We start from the raw sequence: 18,858 nt of genomic DNA on the forward strand, positions 1-18,858 counted from the left end.
CTGCATCCCTTGGCCAGCAGGACCCCACTCATGCCATTCCCTGGCTTCCAAGATCACTGTTTTCCCACTGCGAGTAGTGGTGGAGAATGAGCAGTCTCAGTAGTCGTCACTCATGGATGGGAGCGGCTTTTAATTCTACTCCCCAATGATCCCTAGATGTCAGTGGGTTGTGGGGGGGGGGAGCGCACACGTATGTGTGGCTCCTGGCTCCCCAGCTGACATTGGATTAGGGTTTTGCACCCCTGATATATGTGAATAGTAAGAATGGATCTTCATAGGCTGTTCTTGAGAAGGCGAATTTTGGAAGACAATGTAACAAATGCAGAGGATGTTCTTCTGCTACATTGAGGCATATTTTAATGAATATTGGATGTCTTCAAGTTAAAATCAAACAACTGGGTAGATATTGTCACTGCAGATAAGAACATGAAGTTATATTAAAATCCACAGTTAGAGTAACATGGTGGCTATCACAAACTGCAAATGTGATATTTGTAACCAAATCAGCGTCTTAATTTTCTTGTTTTTGGTAGTCTGCAGTTTGGAAAGAGTTATTGCTAGCTACCATTGGGGAACAGTTTGCAGACCACTGTGCAGGAGGTAAGGAAATGCTTTTTATCATTTGATTCCTTTTTTAAGCATGTTTTGCTCAAATTTAAATATAAAATAGGTGCAACATAAAGAGAGCTTACCATTGTCCATTAAACTGGCAAATCTAGATGCCAATTCCCCTAGCTGGCACCTTATACCAAAGCAGATTGTCCCTTTGCCTGGTTCAGATGCTAAGCACAGGGATCTCAGGTGCTGTCCTAGGGACCTCTGCAAGAGGTCCAGAGAAGTATTTCCCAAGAGAAGCATTTAAAAGTCTAAACTAGCCATGCTACTTTTGATATGCTTGTTAGCAGCACTCACTTTGGGCTTTCAGGACACAGAGTGGAAACAAAACTGCCATGAAGAGGAAGAAAAGAAACCTTCAAGAAAGAAAGTTACCACATTGGCTGCCTGTACATTGGCTGCCAGCACTATATAGTAGACAGGGTCAATTTCCACCCTGTTGCTGTGTTGCATACTGATTTGAAAGGGGGCATTTCTCCATGGCCAAGCCAAACAGAGGGCACTAGCACTTCAGAAAAACTAATCCCCCTGGCTTTGCCCCAAAGGGAGACCTGGGACATGCTTTGGCAACAAGAACCCTAGACATGTCAGCCCTTTCAGCTTTAAACACAGTGGGCAGGGTCGCACGTAATGAGAAGCCACGGTGGGGGAATTTCCTTCTTGTTATGGTGGTGACTGCCATGTTTAATATTCAAGCCCCCGGCAAGGTAGGTGTGTGTGTGTGTGTGTGTGTGTGTGTGCGCGTGCGTGCGTGCGTGCATGCCATAGCTTGTCATTACATGTGAATCTGGCAAGGGTGGGTTGTTAGGGTGCTTGATAGACCACCCAGAACCCATGGGGTGCTTGACAAGCCACCCACAACCCAACAGCCCACCCTTGCCAGGTTCACATGTAACAACAGCCTATGGTGTGCTCCCGCTGAGGCTCAAATATTCAGAATGGCAGCCACTGCTGTAACAAAAAGCCCTGCAAGGAAATTTCCCCACAGTGGCTTCTCACTATGTGCGGACCAGGTCACCGTTAACTAATAATGCCGGTTTTGTCAGCATCTCTTTAGCTATGCCTGGTCTTATTCTGAGAACAGCCGTCCTATCTATCAATTTACAAATACAAATAGAGTACAAAGTTGTGAATTTCATATGCCACTATAATTAATAATAATAATAATAGTATTAATAATATCAGCAATGTTCAATTTTATTACTTGTGACTTTGTGGCATCTCTAAACAGTCCACAATCTAATCATTGTGCCATTATATACCCATCCATATATAGGTAGCGATTGGGCTGTCCAAAGATACTTTGATGAAAACCTTTTCCGGCCAAATAGTTAAGAGCAATAGTTTGTTCTCTCAGACCACCATGCTTCAGACAAACTTACCACAAATGAACCTACAGCCAAAAGCACGAACTGAACAACATATTTCTAAGATCTCAATTAAGATCTCAACTATTCATGAAACAAGATTATATTTGTTGACAGCAAGATTGAACTAGAGTTTGTATCAATTAAATGTAAAGGAGCATCAAGTTCCTTTTCAGCATGCACATTAGGCATGATTTTCTGTTTTTGTTTGTGTTTTGATTTTGCGGGGAAAGAATTCTGTATTGATTCTACAAAAACACGCTGTTAAACATTCCAAAATCCAGAAATGTGTAAGATTTCTTCAGTCAAGATGTTTTAAAAAGCAGGTTTGGCAGAGTGGGTGGAATGGGGAAGGGAACAATACCCTGATTTGATGGTGAAGTCAGTGACCTGATTCACATGACTGCAGGGTAGTTGATAAGCCACCGTGGTTTATTGGGCTGTTGGAGAGTTCCGAGGCAGCCTGTTAACTATGGCAACGAGCCACCCTGGTCAGGTTCATGCAACATGGGAAGCGGCACAGGTGAAGGTAATTATGCTAATCCCTCCAGCACGTGACCGGCACGTGCATGATGGTGCGTACTGGGGAGGAGGGGGTCTGCAGACCTTCAGATTAGGCTTTCTAGGTCATGTTATGGTTACAGGCTAAACCGAGAGATGCCTCTAGGGTGACTGGGAACCAGAATGAGGAAAATGTTGGATCCTCAATTTCGCAAATATAGAATCCAGCTGTTACTTAGATATGCTTTCCATTCTAGGAAAAGCACACTGACCCCTTTTCACTAGTGGATCACTGAGATAAGTTAAGCAGTGGGGAGAGCAATCCTACATCCACTAGACAATGTATAGAGGACCACAGGATTTTTTGGTTTCTGGGAACCGAGCTCAGAGGCAGGGCTCTTAGCTCAGTTCTCAGAAACTGCACTCCTTTGCCTGCCCCCTCATAGCTGGTGTGGTTCTCTCCGTGCCGGCTGCTTCTCTGTTCTTGCAAACGAAGTGTGGAGAAGGTGAAAAGGGGGCAGTCCCAGGGGAGCGGAGGAGACTGTGGAAGCCTCTTTATGAGGCTTGCTGTGTGCCGCGCAGCCTCCCCCCTCCCACTGCACCCTGGCTAGACAGCCGAAATCGCACAACTAGCCAAAAATGCAGGGTGGCCGTGCTCTGTCCACCCTGTATTGGACGGGCATTAGCCTCTGAGTTCGGAGGCTGATGTCTGTCTCCAAAGGATTGTGCCCTTAATTGATTCTAGTAACTTGAAGGTATGTTGTTGTTGTTGTTGTTGTTGTTGTTTTAAATACTGCTTCCTCTTGACAGGTGATGAAGTAATAGGAGTTAGCGTTAGTGTTCGTGACCGGGAAGATGTTGTTCAAGTTTGGAATGTAAATGCATCATTAGCAAGTGAAGCTACAGTTTTAGAAAAGATCTATGAACTTCTGCCCCAGACATCTTTTAAAGCAGTTTTTTATAAACGTAAGTGGTCTCTGCCTGCAGCGTAAGTAGCGCATAGTGTCCAGTGGTTTCATTTAAAAAATATATTTAATACTTTTGCGGTATCTTGTCTTTCAGCTCACAAAGAGCATCATGCTTTTGAAGGTGGACGTAGGAGACATTAACAATACTGAACTCCTAAGTTGTAATTTTTTTTGAGACCCTCAAAATAAGAAGATGGACAAAAGATTTGCAAAAGCATCACAACCCCTTCTTTATTTTAGAGATTTTTATTCCACTTGAGCTGCTGGTACTAAAAGCAAGGAGAATTGCTGCCTCAGTTGCTGATTGTGATGTTTCTTTTGACTTAACAACACAAAAGTCACTTTTCTTTTAGTATTCTTTTCTTTTTAAGGTAGAAGACTTAATGGTTAAGTAGTTTACTATTACCTAGTTTAACTGCAAATATGCACAGGAATGATATGCTGCTTTTTTTTTTCTAGACTTGCTGTACCTAGAAAAACAATAGCTTTGTGAACCATGTTTTTTTGTATTTGCTTTGAGACATTCCTATCACGTTAAGAACTACTCACAGATCTGTACCCAGAGAGACTGAAATTTGCACTGTTCCAATATACAGTGGGGAAAATCCAATAACGGGAAACCTGCTCAAGCTCCATTGAAATTGGTGCTTGCACAGCACCGGTGCTGCCTGGATTGCTTCTAAGTGTCCTCTGCTTATGCACTGATAATGCCCATACTGTATTTTTTAATCAATCACTGAACAGGGCCTGTACATTGAGAATATGTTTTTTTCTTTTGACTGATTTTTGAATTTTGGATATATGAGCCCTTCAACAAACATTGGGCTAGTTCACACTTAATGATGGCTCACATCTCACGGGAGGGGTAGAAGCAGGTTCCAAGCTGTGCAGTGCTCAAGAAGATTCACTGTTTCTGATTATGTCTCCACTGTGATTTTTGTGATCATAACAGCACTTGAGATGCTACAATTGTGTTAATTGTGGTGCAAAGGCCATCACCAGGTTTAGAGCAGTTGATCATTAATCAGTGTTTGTTTGTTGGCCGTTTTAAAACATGTATTTAGAAAACATAATCATCTTTCAATAGGAAACCATACAACTTTTATTCTGGGGTGACTAATTTTGTTTTGTATAAACTCTATTTAAAAACAAACAAAAAATCCCTTTAAAATCCTGTATGGTCTCACTTAAAATGGGAACTTGAGAAGTTTACTTTTAGCACACTTTTTATAAAACAACTTTCCTCCCCAGCACAGTCACTGTGATCATATCAGATGTGTTCTTCACTGATTAAGGTCAATATCAAATGCAGAGTAATTTTACTGTAGACATAACCCATACAATTATATGTAGTTGCAAGTTATGATGGCGCCTTAAGTACATTTTTCAATGTAGAGCGAAGTCAATTATACATTGAAGCATGAATGTGAAAGTTTTCAATATTTAGTTTGTGTGATTTCCTCCCCATACTAATTTATTGGAGGTTTCGGTATGTTTTATTACAGTACCAAAGATTTATTTAGTTCCTTGCTAGAGGGGTGTGCTAATCCAGGCAGAATTACTGGATTAGTATTAGTATTTTGGAAATTGTTCTGACTGCACTGATATCAGCCCATTTAATCTTACAAGTGGCCATTGGAATTCAATGCGTTTATAAATAAATCAATTTCCCCTTTTTAATTTTTGTACTAGTTCATCTGTATTTATGAATTAAACTTGTGCATTTAATGAGCATTATTAAAAGTTTTATAAACCCATATGTTCTTGTTCAAGTAACTGTATTTTATTATGGCGCTCAGCCATCTTGTGAAACTTGTTCTCCCAATCCTGACATCCATTTTTATACAACAGTAAACATTTATCATATATCTGCATTTCTTTCAATGAGCATGTCTAGAAACGTTTACTGAATTGGGGCTGGAGAGGCCATCAATAAAACTGCAAAAAGGACCATAAATTGTTTTTGTCCCATTGGGAAAATGGATAGTATGGTGGAATGAAATACGGAAGAGACATGAAGATCACAGGATAGTCTTGGGCATATCATTATTATTCTCTAGCTTTTATTTACTGGGTTGTTGTGGAATTTAAATAAAATAAAGTTTGCTGCCCATAATGCCCCAGGCATATAGACAGCATACACCAAAATCATATCATTTAGCACCATGGATATGCTGTGTGGTGGTGGACACAACCTCACCTTTTTGGCTTTGAGAGAACCGCAGTGGAAATGACCCAGGTGATGGTGTCAATCACTTCCAGGGGTCCCCTCCTGCTGAATAGAGCCCAACCTGCTCCTTGGTTCGTACTTCTCTGATTAAGATCCAGAAGATTTGTTCAGAATTGTTTCTCTGCCTCCTGGCATCTGTGCTGTACAATATCACTGGGGTATTTTGTTATACATGCCCCCCAAAAATGGATGAGATCATTTGGAGTGAGCTATTGGTATAGCACCCAATTCCATTTTTCTGATCAGTCTGACACCATGGAAGTGTGGAATAGAGGTGCCTGTAACAGGATAGATGGGGTTTAACTTTAAATATGGCTTGGAGTTGTGGCGTTGATGTGCTCAATAATTCTGCTTCTTGTGCCGATACTCCACAGTACTTTAGCTCCTATGATCACTGTATTTTACGCCATTTGCTGCTGCTGCTGCTGCTCTTGGCATGGGCATAAAAAGAGGTTTGCCCCTGTTAGTACGTCTTCCCAATGAGATGGGTCTTTTCTGTAACAGAAAAGGGCTGTCTATAGCTCCCCAGAGAGCAACGTTATAGTTAACACAATGCCTTTTAATTGTGAATTCCTCTTAATAAGGATGAAAGGCTGTCCTCTGGGGCAGTCCAATTAAAGAGGCTTCTACAGCAGTAATTACACAGAATTCTGTTGCACGCAGTTCATCTGAAGAAATATTTGAATATGTTAGAATTCTGAGGTGGGGGAAATGCCAAATTTCTCATAATCTCGGGCTTCCCCCTTCCACCCAAATGTCTAGTATATATTCATTCTCTCTCTCTCTCTCTCTCTCTCTCTCTGTCTTTTCATTTTTTAAAGTATTTGACTTTTCCTGTTCTGACATGAAATCCCGGTCCTGCCCCCTGGTCTGAGATTAGATATTTTACAGTTTGAATAGCTCTCTTTTTCTCATTTTGTTGAGAACCCTCAGTATTCTTGTAACAGAACTTACAGTCAGGAGGTAACACCACCCCAGTTAGAATCTAATTAGACGCTCTGGCATTATATCCTGGCTGTGAATTGACACTTGATACTTCAGCCTTTCACATCAGCAAGATAAAGATTCTCACGGTAGTGGCACAAATTCATTTGACACAGATGCAATGGCAATATATGATTCCTTGAACGTAGTTAAAGGAATGGGCAAAACACTAGTAATAACACTGCCACACGTGGTACCCTAGGAATACTCAAACCCCTTACAAGAGATATTAGAGGTGATGTAATGCTAGTATAGTGTGTGTGCCGGTCTGATTCCTTTACTACTAGTAGTCCAATCTTATCCTATTTACCACAGTGCCAGTTACAGACTACTGTAGTGGCTGGTCCATCTAGATCCACCTTACTAGATCCTCTGGTACCCTTGAGATGTGTGGGACTACAGCTTCCACCATTCCCAGCCAGCATGGCCAGTGAATAGCTAGGAATGATGGGAGTTACAACCCAACACATCTGGATGGCACCAGGTTGTGGAAGATGGATCTAAACTCCCCTCCCTGTGCAGTGGCCCCAGTAGAAATCAGACTCTACCAAACTGTAACCATAAAGTCTTTAATGTAACGTAGTTTAGCCCTTAGTTCTTAATAAGCATGACTTCTGTTTCTGCATCATGTACCTAGTAAATGTGCCTATTTGAGCCCACGTGATCTAGCATAAAAGTAACCATTAACATTTTAACTAGAATGTTCGTTTACTTAAAGAATAGTTTAACATGTTCAGAAATACTATGCCTAGAAAGTGTTCTTCAAGCTCACTTCCAGTAACAGCAATTGATAATTCTGTACATATTTTATATTACCTTTTTAAAACATCTGGCTCAAGAAAGGCTGACTGCTAAGGAGAAATTAATTGTCCCACTGCACTAAGGCTGTTACTTTGGATCTGAAGCACCACTGCCTTGGCAAAGAGGATTTATCTGTTAAAAGGGACAGAAGCAACCTGGGAGGGAATATTAGAAGAGAGGAACTCGCTGTTTGAGAGACAGTACATCAAGGGCCTGTATCCATTACAACTCCCGAGTTCACCTTCACTCATCTCCTGAATTCCATGTCTTACATATTCTTCAAAGGAAAACTCCAAAGAGATCACACATTTCTATCACCGCCAATTAATTAAACATTGTCTTCATACATGGTGGGTACAAAGGAGCAGCAGCTTCCCAAGGGCCGTATCAGTGCACCATTTCTGCCAACTGGAAGATGCACAGAAGAGAACCGCCTGTGTGGGTTGTGTTCCTCCTGCCATGGGATCAACTTGAAGAGCTATGAACAAGGCAGGTGGGCGGCAGCGGGGGAGAGCAGACTTGTTCTAATGCAAATAACTCTGAATGCAAGAAAGAGACACAATAACTGACATCGTGAATTACTTGTATAAACATTTTCACATGTACCTAAATGTCAAATTTATTCTTTTTTCTTTAATAATAATAAAAAAGTATAATGAGCAGTTTTGAGTGTGGAACAGTTCATCTTCCCCTTGTAATGATTTCTCTTAGGATGCTGAAGGAAGGGAGGGGGGGAGGGAGGGAAGAAAGAAGAGAGAAATTAGATAAAAGAGTCAGTTGAGGGATATCCAAAATTTTGATCTAAAAATCATCATCCATCTTAACTACGCTTAAATCTGACAGATCTCCTAATTTCCTAATTTGACGAGTTAATGAAGAATGAAATTCTGTCCAAAAAAATCCCATACTACTTGAAACACACTTAAAATATGCAGCACGCCAATGTGGGGAGTATTTAGTGTGTGTAAAGGCTATTCCTAAACCAAATAAAGAGCACTCTACTTAAACCCTGCCAGGCTTAAGAAGAGAGAATTCAAAAACTTTTGGCTTCAATAATACTATGAAACAGTCATTCTGATGGATGTACAGGCCCAAAATACAATTCTTAATCAAAACTCATGGGGTTGGATCCAGGATTTGCCTTCAAAGAGAGGAAGGGAGCTTCCTCAAAAGGAAAAGCTCCACGTGTGGAAGGTCCCTCTGCCCAATTTTGGGGATCCTTCCCTCCCTCCCCATGCCACAGCTCACCCCATTCAACAGGATTTACTGACTCTGCCCTGGTTCACCCTATCATTATCAGCCACAGTGAGTAAAATAAGCCACCATGGTTTGTGGGCACCCATCCCATAATCCCCACTTGTAGGCTGTCATGTCGTCTGAACCTGACAAGTCTGGGTTGTTAGTGGTTAACAAACCACTCACAAACTTAAAGCAGCCCATAGGTTCTGGGTGGTTTATTAGCCACACCAACAACCCACCCTCACTAGTTTAGGATGACATGACAGCCTACGAATGGGGGTTGGGTTATGGAAGGGGCACCCTTGGGTGCCTGGCATGTGCTGCAAACTATAGTGGCTTATTTAAACCACCATGGCTGAAAATTATGGTGTGAACCTGCCCTCTGTGTAGCATTTTTAAGGGGGTGGAGGGGCTGCCCTGCAAAGGAGGGGATGGGAAATCAATGTCCACCAGCGCAGTTGATTCAGCTTAAATCTGGATCCAACCCAAAATCTCCACCAACACCACAATCTCCACCTCTAATGTCTGCAAGTGGTTGCTAGTGCAGCGTTTCTCGAGATTCGGTTCCTGGCATCTCCAAGTAGCAGGTGATACCTGAGACCCTGGACAATGGCTGCTGATCAGAGTAGACCAGACTGGGCTAGATGGAGCAATAGTTTGACCTCGAATAAGGTATGTCCCTGTGCAGCTCTGTGAACAATCAATTTCCTCCCTGTTTGCAGGTTGTGGTAAGGGCTATGCAACCTCCCCACCCACCCGTCTGGCCATTTCATGATTAATATAAGATTACCATTTAATGGAAAAATAAGCTATCCCATTAAGATCAATTTAGAACAATGAGCTGTTTTCAGTTCTAGACAGAAGACCTAGGAGAAGGCTAGGCTGGACAGTTACCTTGTACTTGGAATAAAATCAGTATGTATGTATGTATTTAAAATGTATATTTTGCCTTTGCATCCAAAATTTCTAGGCAGCTTACAAAAAAGTGTGACTAAAAGGAATAGCAGTAAAACAGAAAGCTGCACATAAAATTCAGAATTGGTAGAAGAGTGATAAAACAACCACATAATAGTAGCATTAACATCTTCTAATATTACAGATGAAACAAATATATTAAAAGGTTCGCACCAGGAAATAATATTTTTGTGGCATGGTTGATGCTAAATATTTCCCAGCGTTAGATGCATCACCTAGATCTGTGAAAGGTTATGCTTCCAGGAATACACAAGAGGCATCTGAGCATTGAAAAATGTAAAAGGCGAGCCAGAGATGTACTATATTAGTCTCAGATGCATCTACATATTGAACAGATGGTTACAAAAAAACAATATGCCAAAAATACCAGCCGAGGCAACATAAAAGTCCATGATAAATTAGAGGCATGGTACAAAGTGGATGCTAACATCTCTATGTACTCTGAAACAAACTACACATTGGTCTTCAATTATTATTCTCATTATCCAAGTTAGAAAATCTGATAGTCTAGCATATTATCAATATCATGCTCTTGAAATTCATATTTTCAAGCTCTGGCTAACCGTACCTGTTAATGTCTGACAATGCTCCTCAATTTGCTGGTCATCAGTTAAATAAACTGATTTTCAACAGGTCACATCAAGTCCAAATTATTGCAATAATTTGTGCACAGTGTGGTCAGGTTAGTGAAAAATCCATCATTTCAGAGTTTATTAAATTTATATCCTAGCTTTCTGCCAAAAATGGCACTCAAGGCAGTGAACAAAAATAAAATACAGGTTAAAAACACGATCTTAATTAAAACAACACAAAAACGAATCAGTAAAAAACACAATTAAAAACACAACAATAACATAAAACACAGCACCCTGGCAATGTTGAACTTTAGGGCATCATAGTTGGTGCACAGAAAGTCTCTGTCTAAAATACTGGTCAACAGGAAACTTAGAACTTAGCTTCTAAATGTAATAAACATGGCACAGAAAGAGGAAAGGAAGTTACATGTATATAAAAGACAGGACAAAAGTAAGCTAAAGCTGTATTATGACAGGAAGAAGACAAGCTGCTGAAGTCTAATAATAAAGTGTGCATTGTTGTCGTTGTTCAGTCGTTCAGTCGTGTCCGACTCTTCGTGACCCCATGGACCATAGCACGCCAGGCCTTCCTGTCCTGCACACTCTCCTGGAGCGTGCTCAAGTTCATATTCATTGCATCGGTGATGCTATCTAGCCATCTCATCCTCTGTCGTCCCCTTCTCCTTTTGCCTTCAGTCTTTCCCAGCATCAGGGTCTTTTCCAGAGAGTTTTCTCTTCGCATTAGGTGGCCAAAATATTGGAGCTTCAGCTTCAGTATCTGTCCTTCCAATGAGCAGTCAGGGTTGATTTCCTTTAGGACTGACTGATTTGACCTCCTTGCAGTCCAGGGGACTCGTAAGAGTCTTCTCCAGCACCACAGTTCAAAAGCATCAATTCTTCGGCGCTCAGCCTTCCTTATAGTCCAGCTCTCACAGCCATACATTACTACTGGGAAAACCATAGCTTTGATTAGACGGACCTTGGTTGGCAAGGTGATGTCTCTGCTTGTTACTATGCTCTCTAGGTTTGCCATAGCTTTCCTCCCAAGGAGCAAGCGTCTTTTAATTTCATGGCTACAGTCACCGTCTGCGGTGATCTTGGAGCCCAAGAAAGTAAAATCTGTCACTGCTTCCATTTCTTCCCCTTCTATATGCCAGGAAGTGATAGGGCCAGATGCCATGATCTTCGTTTTTTTAATGTTAAGTTTCAAACCAGCTTTTGCACTCTCCTCTTTCACCTTCAACAAGAGGCTCTTGAGATCCTCTTCGCTTTCTGCCATTAGGGTGGTATCATCTGCATATCGGAGGTTGTTGATAATTCTCCCGGCAATCTTAATTCCGACCTCTCATTCATCCAACCCAGCATTTCTCATGATGTACTCTGCATATAAGTTAAATAAGCAGGGTGACAATATGCAGCCTTGTTGTACTCCTTTCCCAATTTTGAACCACTCGGTTGTTCCATGTCTGGTTCTTACTGTTGCTTCTTGACCCTCATACAGGTTTCTCAGGAGACAGGTAAGGTGGTCTGGTACTCCCATCTCTTTAAGAATTTGCCACAGTTTGTTGCGATCCACACAATCAAAGGCTTTAGCGTAGTCAATGAAGCAGAAATAGACGTTTTTCTGGAATTCTCTTGCTTTCTCCATGATGCAGCGAATGTTGGCGATTTGATCTCTAGTTCCTCTGCCTCTTCGAAACCCAGCTTGTACTTCCGGTAGTTCTCGGTTCGCATACTGCTGAAGCCTAGCTTGTAGGATTTTGAGCATCACCTTGCTGGCATGTGAAATGAGCGCAATTGTGCGGTAGTTTGAACACTCTTTGGCGTTGCCCTTCTTTGGAATTGGAACGTAAACTGACCTTTTCCAGTCTTGCGGCCATTGCTGAGTGTTCCAAATTTGTTGGCATATTGAATGCAGCACTTTAACAGCATCATCTTTTAGGATTTTAAATAGCTCAGCTGGAATACTGTCATCTCCGCTAGCTTTGTTGTTAGTAATGCTTCCTAAGGCCCACTTGACTTCACTCTCGAGGATGTCCAGCTCAAGTTCAGTGACTGCACTATCATGGCTATCAAGGACCTTACTATCATGGCTATCAAGGACATTAAGATCTTTCCTGTATAGTTCTTCTGTGTATTCTTTCCACCTCTTCTTAATCTCATCTGCTTCTGTGAGGTCCCTGCCTTCTTTGTCCTTTATCATGCCCGTCTTTGCACAAAACGTTCCCTTGAGATCTCCAATTTTCTTGAAGAGATCTCTAGTCTTTCCCAGTCTGTTGTTTTCCTCGATTTCCTTGCATTGTTCATTTAAGAAGGCCTTCTTGTCTCTCCTTGCTATTCTCTGGAACTCTGCATTCAGTTGGATATATCGTCCCCTTTCTCCCTTGCTTTTCGCTTCCCTTCTTTCCTCAGCTACTTGTAAAGCCTCATCAGACAGCCACTTGGCTTTCTTGCATTTCTTTTTCTTTGGGATGGATTTCGTTGCTGCCTCCTGAACAATGTTACGGACCTCCGTCCATAGTTCCTCAGGCACTCTGTCTATCAGGTCTAATCCCTGAAATCTATTCCTCACCTCCACTGTATATTCATCAGGGATATGATTGAGGTCATACCTGAATGGTTTAGTGGTTTTCCCTACGTTCTTCAATTTCAGCCGAAATTTTGCAAGAAGCAGCTCATGATCTGAGCCACAGTCAGCTCCAGGTCTTGTTTTTACTGACTGTATGGAGCTTCTCCATCTTTGCCTGCGAAGTATGTAATCAATCTGATTTCGATATTGACCATCTGGTGATGTCCGTGTGTAGGTTCGTCTCTTGTGCTGTTGGAAAAGAGTGTTTGCTATGATCAGCATGTTCTCTTGGCAAAACTCTATTAGCTTTTGTCCTGCTTCATTTTGTACACCAAGGCCATGCCTGCCTGTTATCCCGGTGATTTCTTGACTTCCTACTTTAGCATTCCAGTCCCCTATGATGAAGAGGACATCTTTTTTTGGTGTTAGTTCTAGAAGGTGTTGGAGGTCTTCATAGAACCGATCAACCTCAACTTCTTTGGCATCAGTGGTTGAGGCATAGACTTGAATTACTGTGATGTTGAGTGGTTTGCCTTGGATTCGTACTGAGATCATTCTATCATTTTTAAGATTGTACCCCAGTACTGCTTTTCCCACCCTTTTGTTGACTATGAGTGCTACTCCATTTCTTCTAAGGGATTCTTGCCCACAATAGTAGATATGATGGTCACCTGAATTAAATTCGCCCATGCCTGTCCATTTTAGTTCGCTGATTCCCAAGATGTCGATGTTCAATCTTGCCATCTCATGTTTGACCACCTCCAGCTTACCTTGATTCATTGATCTGACATTCCAGGTTCCTAAACAATATTGTTCTTTACAGCATCGGATTTTCTTTTCACCTTCATGGATCACTGCCTTGTTGTGGCGAAGGGGCTTGCGTAACTCAGTGAAGCTATAAGCTATGCCGTGCAGGGCCACCCAAGATGGACAGGTCATGGCAGAGAGTTCTGACAAAATGTGGTCCACTGGAGAAGGAAATGGCAACCCACTCCAGTATTCTTGCCAAGAAAACCCCATGGAACGTATCACAAGGCTAAAAGTGTGCATACATGATGGCATATGCTTTGGACAGAGAGCACAAATAGTGGGCTCATTCATATATGGCTAGTAGTCCTCCAGTACCAGATGCAGTAAGCTTATGTGCACCAGTTGCTGGGGAACATGGGTGGGAGGGTGCTTTTGCAGTCATGTCCTTGTGGGTTTTCTGTGTGCAGCTGGTTGGCCACTGTGTGAACAGAATGCTGGACCCTTGGTCTGATCTAGCATGGCTCTTCTTATGAAGTTATAAGACCTGATTATTTTATTTTGCAGTACAGCAGAAGATGTCTTGAACAGATTCCAGAAATGGAGGCAAATGGGGAAAGGCAGAATACAGGAGAGACAGAGAAAAATACCAGAAAAGCATCAGGAGAGGAATTCTGAGCACTGTACACATCCACCAACCGGGGTCATCTAAGGCAGAGAGAAAATGAGATAGAGCTACACTGTTCAGCACAACTGTTAGGAGCTCCACAGGATAATCAAATATTAGGATATGGATATTTTATTATGTGTTGCTTTATTATTTAGTACTTGTTTTTCAGGTTATATGCAATATCTGAAAAGAGTGCAAGTCATTTGTCTGAAATGGAAGGTGCTATGGATATCAAACCTTCCCTTTAAGAACAGTTACTAGTCTGTCTTACAGCAGACAGTTCTCTATACTTGCAATAAATCCAGTTTAATTGAGCGACTCGCTAGTTTAATTAATCAGAGTTTAGTGGAAGAAAACTTTCTCATCTGTTTCTCCAAGTGGGGTCTGGCAAGTATAACCTGCTGGAGAGATACTAAGATGCTTGTCTGAGCTGTAGTAGTCCAAACCCTTTGGACCAGAATTGTACATTGTATCAAACTAATGGAACAGCAACAAAATGTTGCAGTGTAGAGTGCCCCTGTTTAGGGTGCCAGCTAGCCATGTCCTGTCTTTTATATACATGTAACTTCCTTTCCTCTTTCTGTGCCATGTTTATTACATTTAGAAGCTAAGTTCTAAGTTTCCTGTTGACCAGTATTTTAGACAGAGACTTTCTGTGCACCAACTATGATGTCCTAAAGTTCAACATTGCCAGGGTGCTGTGTATTTATGTTATTGTTGTGTTTTTAACTGTGTTTTTTACTGATTCATTTTTGTGTTGTTTTAATTAAGATCGTGTTTTTAACCTGTATTTTATTTTTGTTCACTGCCTTGAGTGCCATTTTTGGCAGAAAGCTAGGATATAAATTTAATAAACTCTGAAGTGATGGATTTTTCACTAACCTGACCACACTGTGCACAACACCATTTTATTGCAATAATTTGGACTTGATGTGACCTGTTGAAAATCAGTTTATTTAACTGATGGCCAGCAAATTGAGGAGCATTGTCAGAATCCTATATTTCCAGGATTTTCCATTCCTTTCCCCCACTCCCACCTGGGTTTTCCATTTTTCATCTCCCAACAGTCAGCCAGCATTCTAGGGACACTGAGTATGCTTAGTTCTCATTGGGTTGTTTTGGGTTGCCCCCTTACAATTTCCCCCCTATTTCTTTTGTGTGTGTGTAGGGGGGTGGGTGGGATGTTTCTGCAAACATCAGGATTCCCCCAAGCCTGCAGATACCATCTCTTGTATGTGAATGGTACCATTGTGGCTACATAAGGATCTATACTAAGAATAAATTCATGATTATTCTATTCTGTTCTGTTCTGTACTGTACTATATAGAATAAATACACTTTCTCTCCTTTCTTTACCTAGTCAATGTCTTACATAGATCAGCAAGGCCTTTTCTACACAGCATCTTCACATCTTCCCCTGGTTTGGTGCTTTAGCATAAATCTGGCAGCACCTCTAGAACAGGGCTGGGCAACTTGTGGCCCTCCAGATGTTTTGGTTTACAACTCCCATAATCTCTCACCATTGGCTATGCTGGCTAGGGCCAATGGGAGTTGTAGGCCAAACCATCTGGAGGGCCACAAGTTGCCCACCCTTGCTCTAGGAAGAAACCTATGTGGTACTGTTTGGATCTGGCATGTCTCCATGCACCATTGTTGATTGTGCAACTCATTCATAGCTGCCAGCGACTTGCGCCTGCTACATGGACAGAGAGGCAGGGTATTCATGACCGACAAAAATATGTTAATCTTCCAAAATGATAGTTAAGAGGAGGAAATGCTCTTACATCTCTCAAGTGAGCAGTGATCTGTATTCTTCTTGTAGAATGACACTGCAGCCCCCCCTAAGCTGTTCTGTCACAGACAAGCCAGTCAGTGGTATTTCATGGTTTACTGATGCCTAATTTCCTCTATCAACCCCTCCGAACTGTCTGCTTTCTGTATCAATGTCTATGACACGTTATCTCTGATGGAGAGGGTAGGCGAAATGGTTTCTGCTAGAGCTGCTGTCAATAAAACTCCATAAATCAGCAAGTCAAGGCAGGCTGAAGGCAAAGACCAACACATGAACCATCCATCACACCTCAAGTAGCATAGAACCCGTTTTAACAAAAGCCTATAGAGGAAAACTAGGACTGGATGGTAATTTAGGATAGGAGTAATGGGTTTATTATAGCATCATGATTTTGTGTAATAAGCCTATCAGATTCTTTTGACTTACAGCTCACTGCAGTTCTTTTTTGTTAACTTATTATAACAGATATTGGACAAGCTAAGAACTTGTTCTTGTAGAGCCCATTCCATTTACTATGCTTACAAATATGGCATACAGCAAGGACTGGGTTCCAATTTAACCACCATAGGACTGGCTTTGGTTGCAGTGCCCCTCCTCACCAGCTGAAACCAAGCCAATATACATAGAGCTGCCCTTTTCTTCACACATTGATCCTTTGCTACCCTTGGCTCCATTCCCTTCCATTTATATGTTGCCTTCGCTCTTCTTGAAATGTAGACATTAAACCTATCAGAACAGGGATCTGTCTTTATTGCTGTGTGTTGCTCTGTAAAGGACTATGTACAACAATGGCTCACTATAAAAAATAATCTATAACTATAAAAAAAGGATGTCTGTGTAGGGCTAAAGTGTGGGTGCACATGTGAGCCCCACCGTCAGTGTCCCCACATGCCTGGCACCCAGTTAGACCTTTGTGCATTGAGCACAAAGGTCTAAAGAGAGCTTGTGTAAGCACATTCAGATGAGCATGCTTACAGAGTTTCCATGACCAGAAACCCTGATAAGGCCAAGTTCACGATCATGAGAACTCTGAAAATGCATAAAGCTGAACGTGCTTACACAGCCCTCTTTAGACCTCCAGATCTAACTGTGTAACGGGCGCATGGGGATGCTGGAGACGGGGCTTATGTGCATGCCCATGTCCTCGTTCACATTTAGCCCTACACATGAACACATAAATGCCTGCATAGAGCTTGAGTGTCAGCACCACAGCACCAAGAGTATGAAACTTAGACACCTGAAACTTAGCATATGTGCGAACAGTGGAGGGTGGTGTATCTGATTTTGGTGGGGCTGTAAATTCATTCAAGGTTTCAGTCAGAACCAGCCAGAACTCTGAAGGAGCTATCCAAGGTGCTGAACCTGTTTGGGGGATAGGGTTCAGCGCCTTGGATAGATCCTTTAGAGTTCTGGCTGGTTGTGACTGAAACTCAGAATGGATTCACAGCCCCACCGAAATAGAAGTGTCCAGCCTCCACTGTGTACAAAGGGGATCCTAGGGGTGCGCACCTCAGAGTTCTTTTGTTTTTTAAATGCATTAATTAATTTGAATGTGTCTGTATGTTGGAGAGCTGCAGCACTATCTTCATTCACTGCGTGGCAGATTTCCCCAACCTGCGCATAGCTTGGCAATCAACACAATATGAAGCTGCGGGAAGTGTTCTGAAGGACAGAGTTATACAGCTGTGAAATCCTCCCCCTTGGGGGAATGGAGCAGACAGACCCCCTCCCCTTAGAGGTCCGTAGGGGTGCATCATGACAGTGGCTGTGCTTAGGGTGCCAGTGGCCCTGGCTTCACTCAGATGGGACAGGAACAATGTGTCCAGCTCTGACAGCTGCATAACTTTGCTTGAAGTCTTCGCTGTATCCAACAAAGGGCTATTCTAACCTGTGGAAAGCTGGGTCTATTTGCTAGTTATTAATAATAAAACAGGTGGAGCATGATGTAGAGGCAGGGCTGCATGGGGGTGGGGAGACAGCCAAAAAACAGCTTGGAGGCCTGGGAGGAAACTTTGGGTATAGGGGAGCTAAAGAACAAAGTGACAACAGGAGACCCCCCCCTTGGGGATGGAAAGAGATTAGGCCTGATCAAATGCAGAATTAAGGAACAGATGAAATAGTCTATTGTGGAGGTATGGAAAGCAGATCGAAAGAATCTGGCCCTGGCTTTACAGAAGTATTGTACTTCCACCCGCGGAAGGATACCGCTGGTGGAACAGAACTTCGTCCTCTCCCCGCCTCCCGCAGCCCACTGTGCTCCCTCTAGATGTTCTCCAGAAGGTTGCCCAATCCTGTGAAGGAGATTTGGAGGGTATGTGGTGGTGGTGGTGGGGCTGCAATGGAAAAGGAGTAGAAGTCATGTTCCACCTGTGGTGTCCTTCAGTGGGTAGAGCAACAATTCTGGATCCCACCCAGATAATTCATTGTGAGGGAGAAGGGTTGTAGTGTTGTTATTTCCCTGATACTCAAGTTTTCCATGTGCAGGAGGAACTGTTTGTGGAGGAGCATTCGACCTCATGAGCTGCAGTTTGAAATAGGTTGACCTGGACAGACATTTACTATCTCAGTGAGAACTAGGCCAGATTGTATCTGAGAAATCATTGCCAAGCCCAGCTACTGTGATAGTATTGGATTGTGATGATTCTGCTCCTTGGCCGCATGGGAAATCGCCAGCAGCGAGTCCACATCTGAATCCGGCCTGGCAAGAACTGAGCGTCCGCGCACATCAAGTACATTACTGATGCCCGTGCCTTGCAACTTCCTATTAATTCCGATTTGTTTAAACACGTCTTTGTGTTAAGCCTGTTCTCGTTCAGCTGGGAGCC

At 42.4% G+C, this 18,858-nt stretch overlaps 1 protein-coding gene and 1 long non-coding RNA gene across 2 annotated transcripts in view; one reads left to right on the forward strand and one right to left on the reverse strand.

Annotated features, from left to right (window-relative positions):
- EIF4E3 (eukaryotic translation initiation factor 4E family member 3) overlaps window positions 1–5,208 on the forward strand; it is a 25,889-nt gene extending 20,681 nt beyond the window's left edge. The window contains exons 5-7 of the mRNA XM_084840414.1: window positions 534–600; window positions 3,294–3,449; window positions 3,546–5,208. Of these exons, the coding sequence (XP_084696540.1) occupies window positions 534–600; window positions 3,294–3,449; window positions 3,546–3,592 (270 nt within the window). The 3' untranslated portion in view covers window positions 3,593–5,208. The remainder of the gene's footprint in view (window positions 1–533; window positions 601–3,293; window positions 3,450–3,545) is intronic.
- LOC146355015 (uncharacterized) overlaps window positions 3,862–18,858 on the reverse strand; it is a 54,073-nt gene continuing 39,076 nt past the window's right edge. The window contains exon 2 of the long non-coding RNA XR_014788564.1: window positions 3,862–8,181. This is a non-coding gene — a long non-coding RNA (uncharacterized LOC146355015). The remainder of the gene's footprint in view (window positions 8,182–18,858) is intronic.

The sequence above is a fragment of the Heloderma suspectum genome, chromosome 2, assembly GCF_057233095.1.
Source record: "Heloderma suspectum isolate Gila_16-S chromosome 2, 16-S_ref, whole genome shotgun sequence".
Classification (NCBI taxonomy): domain Eukaryota; kingdom Metazoa; phylum Chordata; class Lepidosauria; order Squamata; family Helodermatidae; genus Heloderma; species Heloderma suspectum.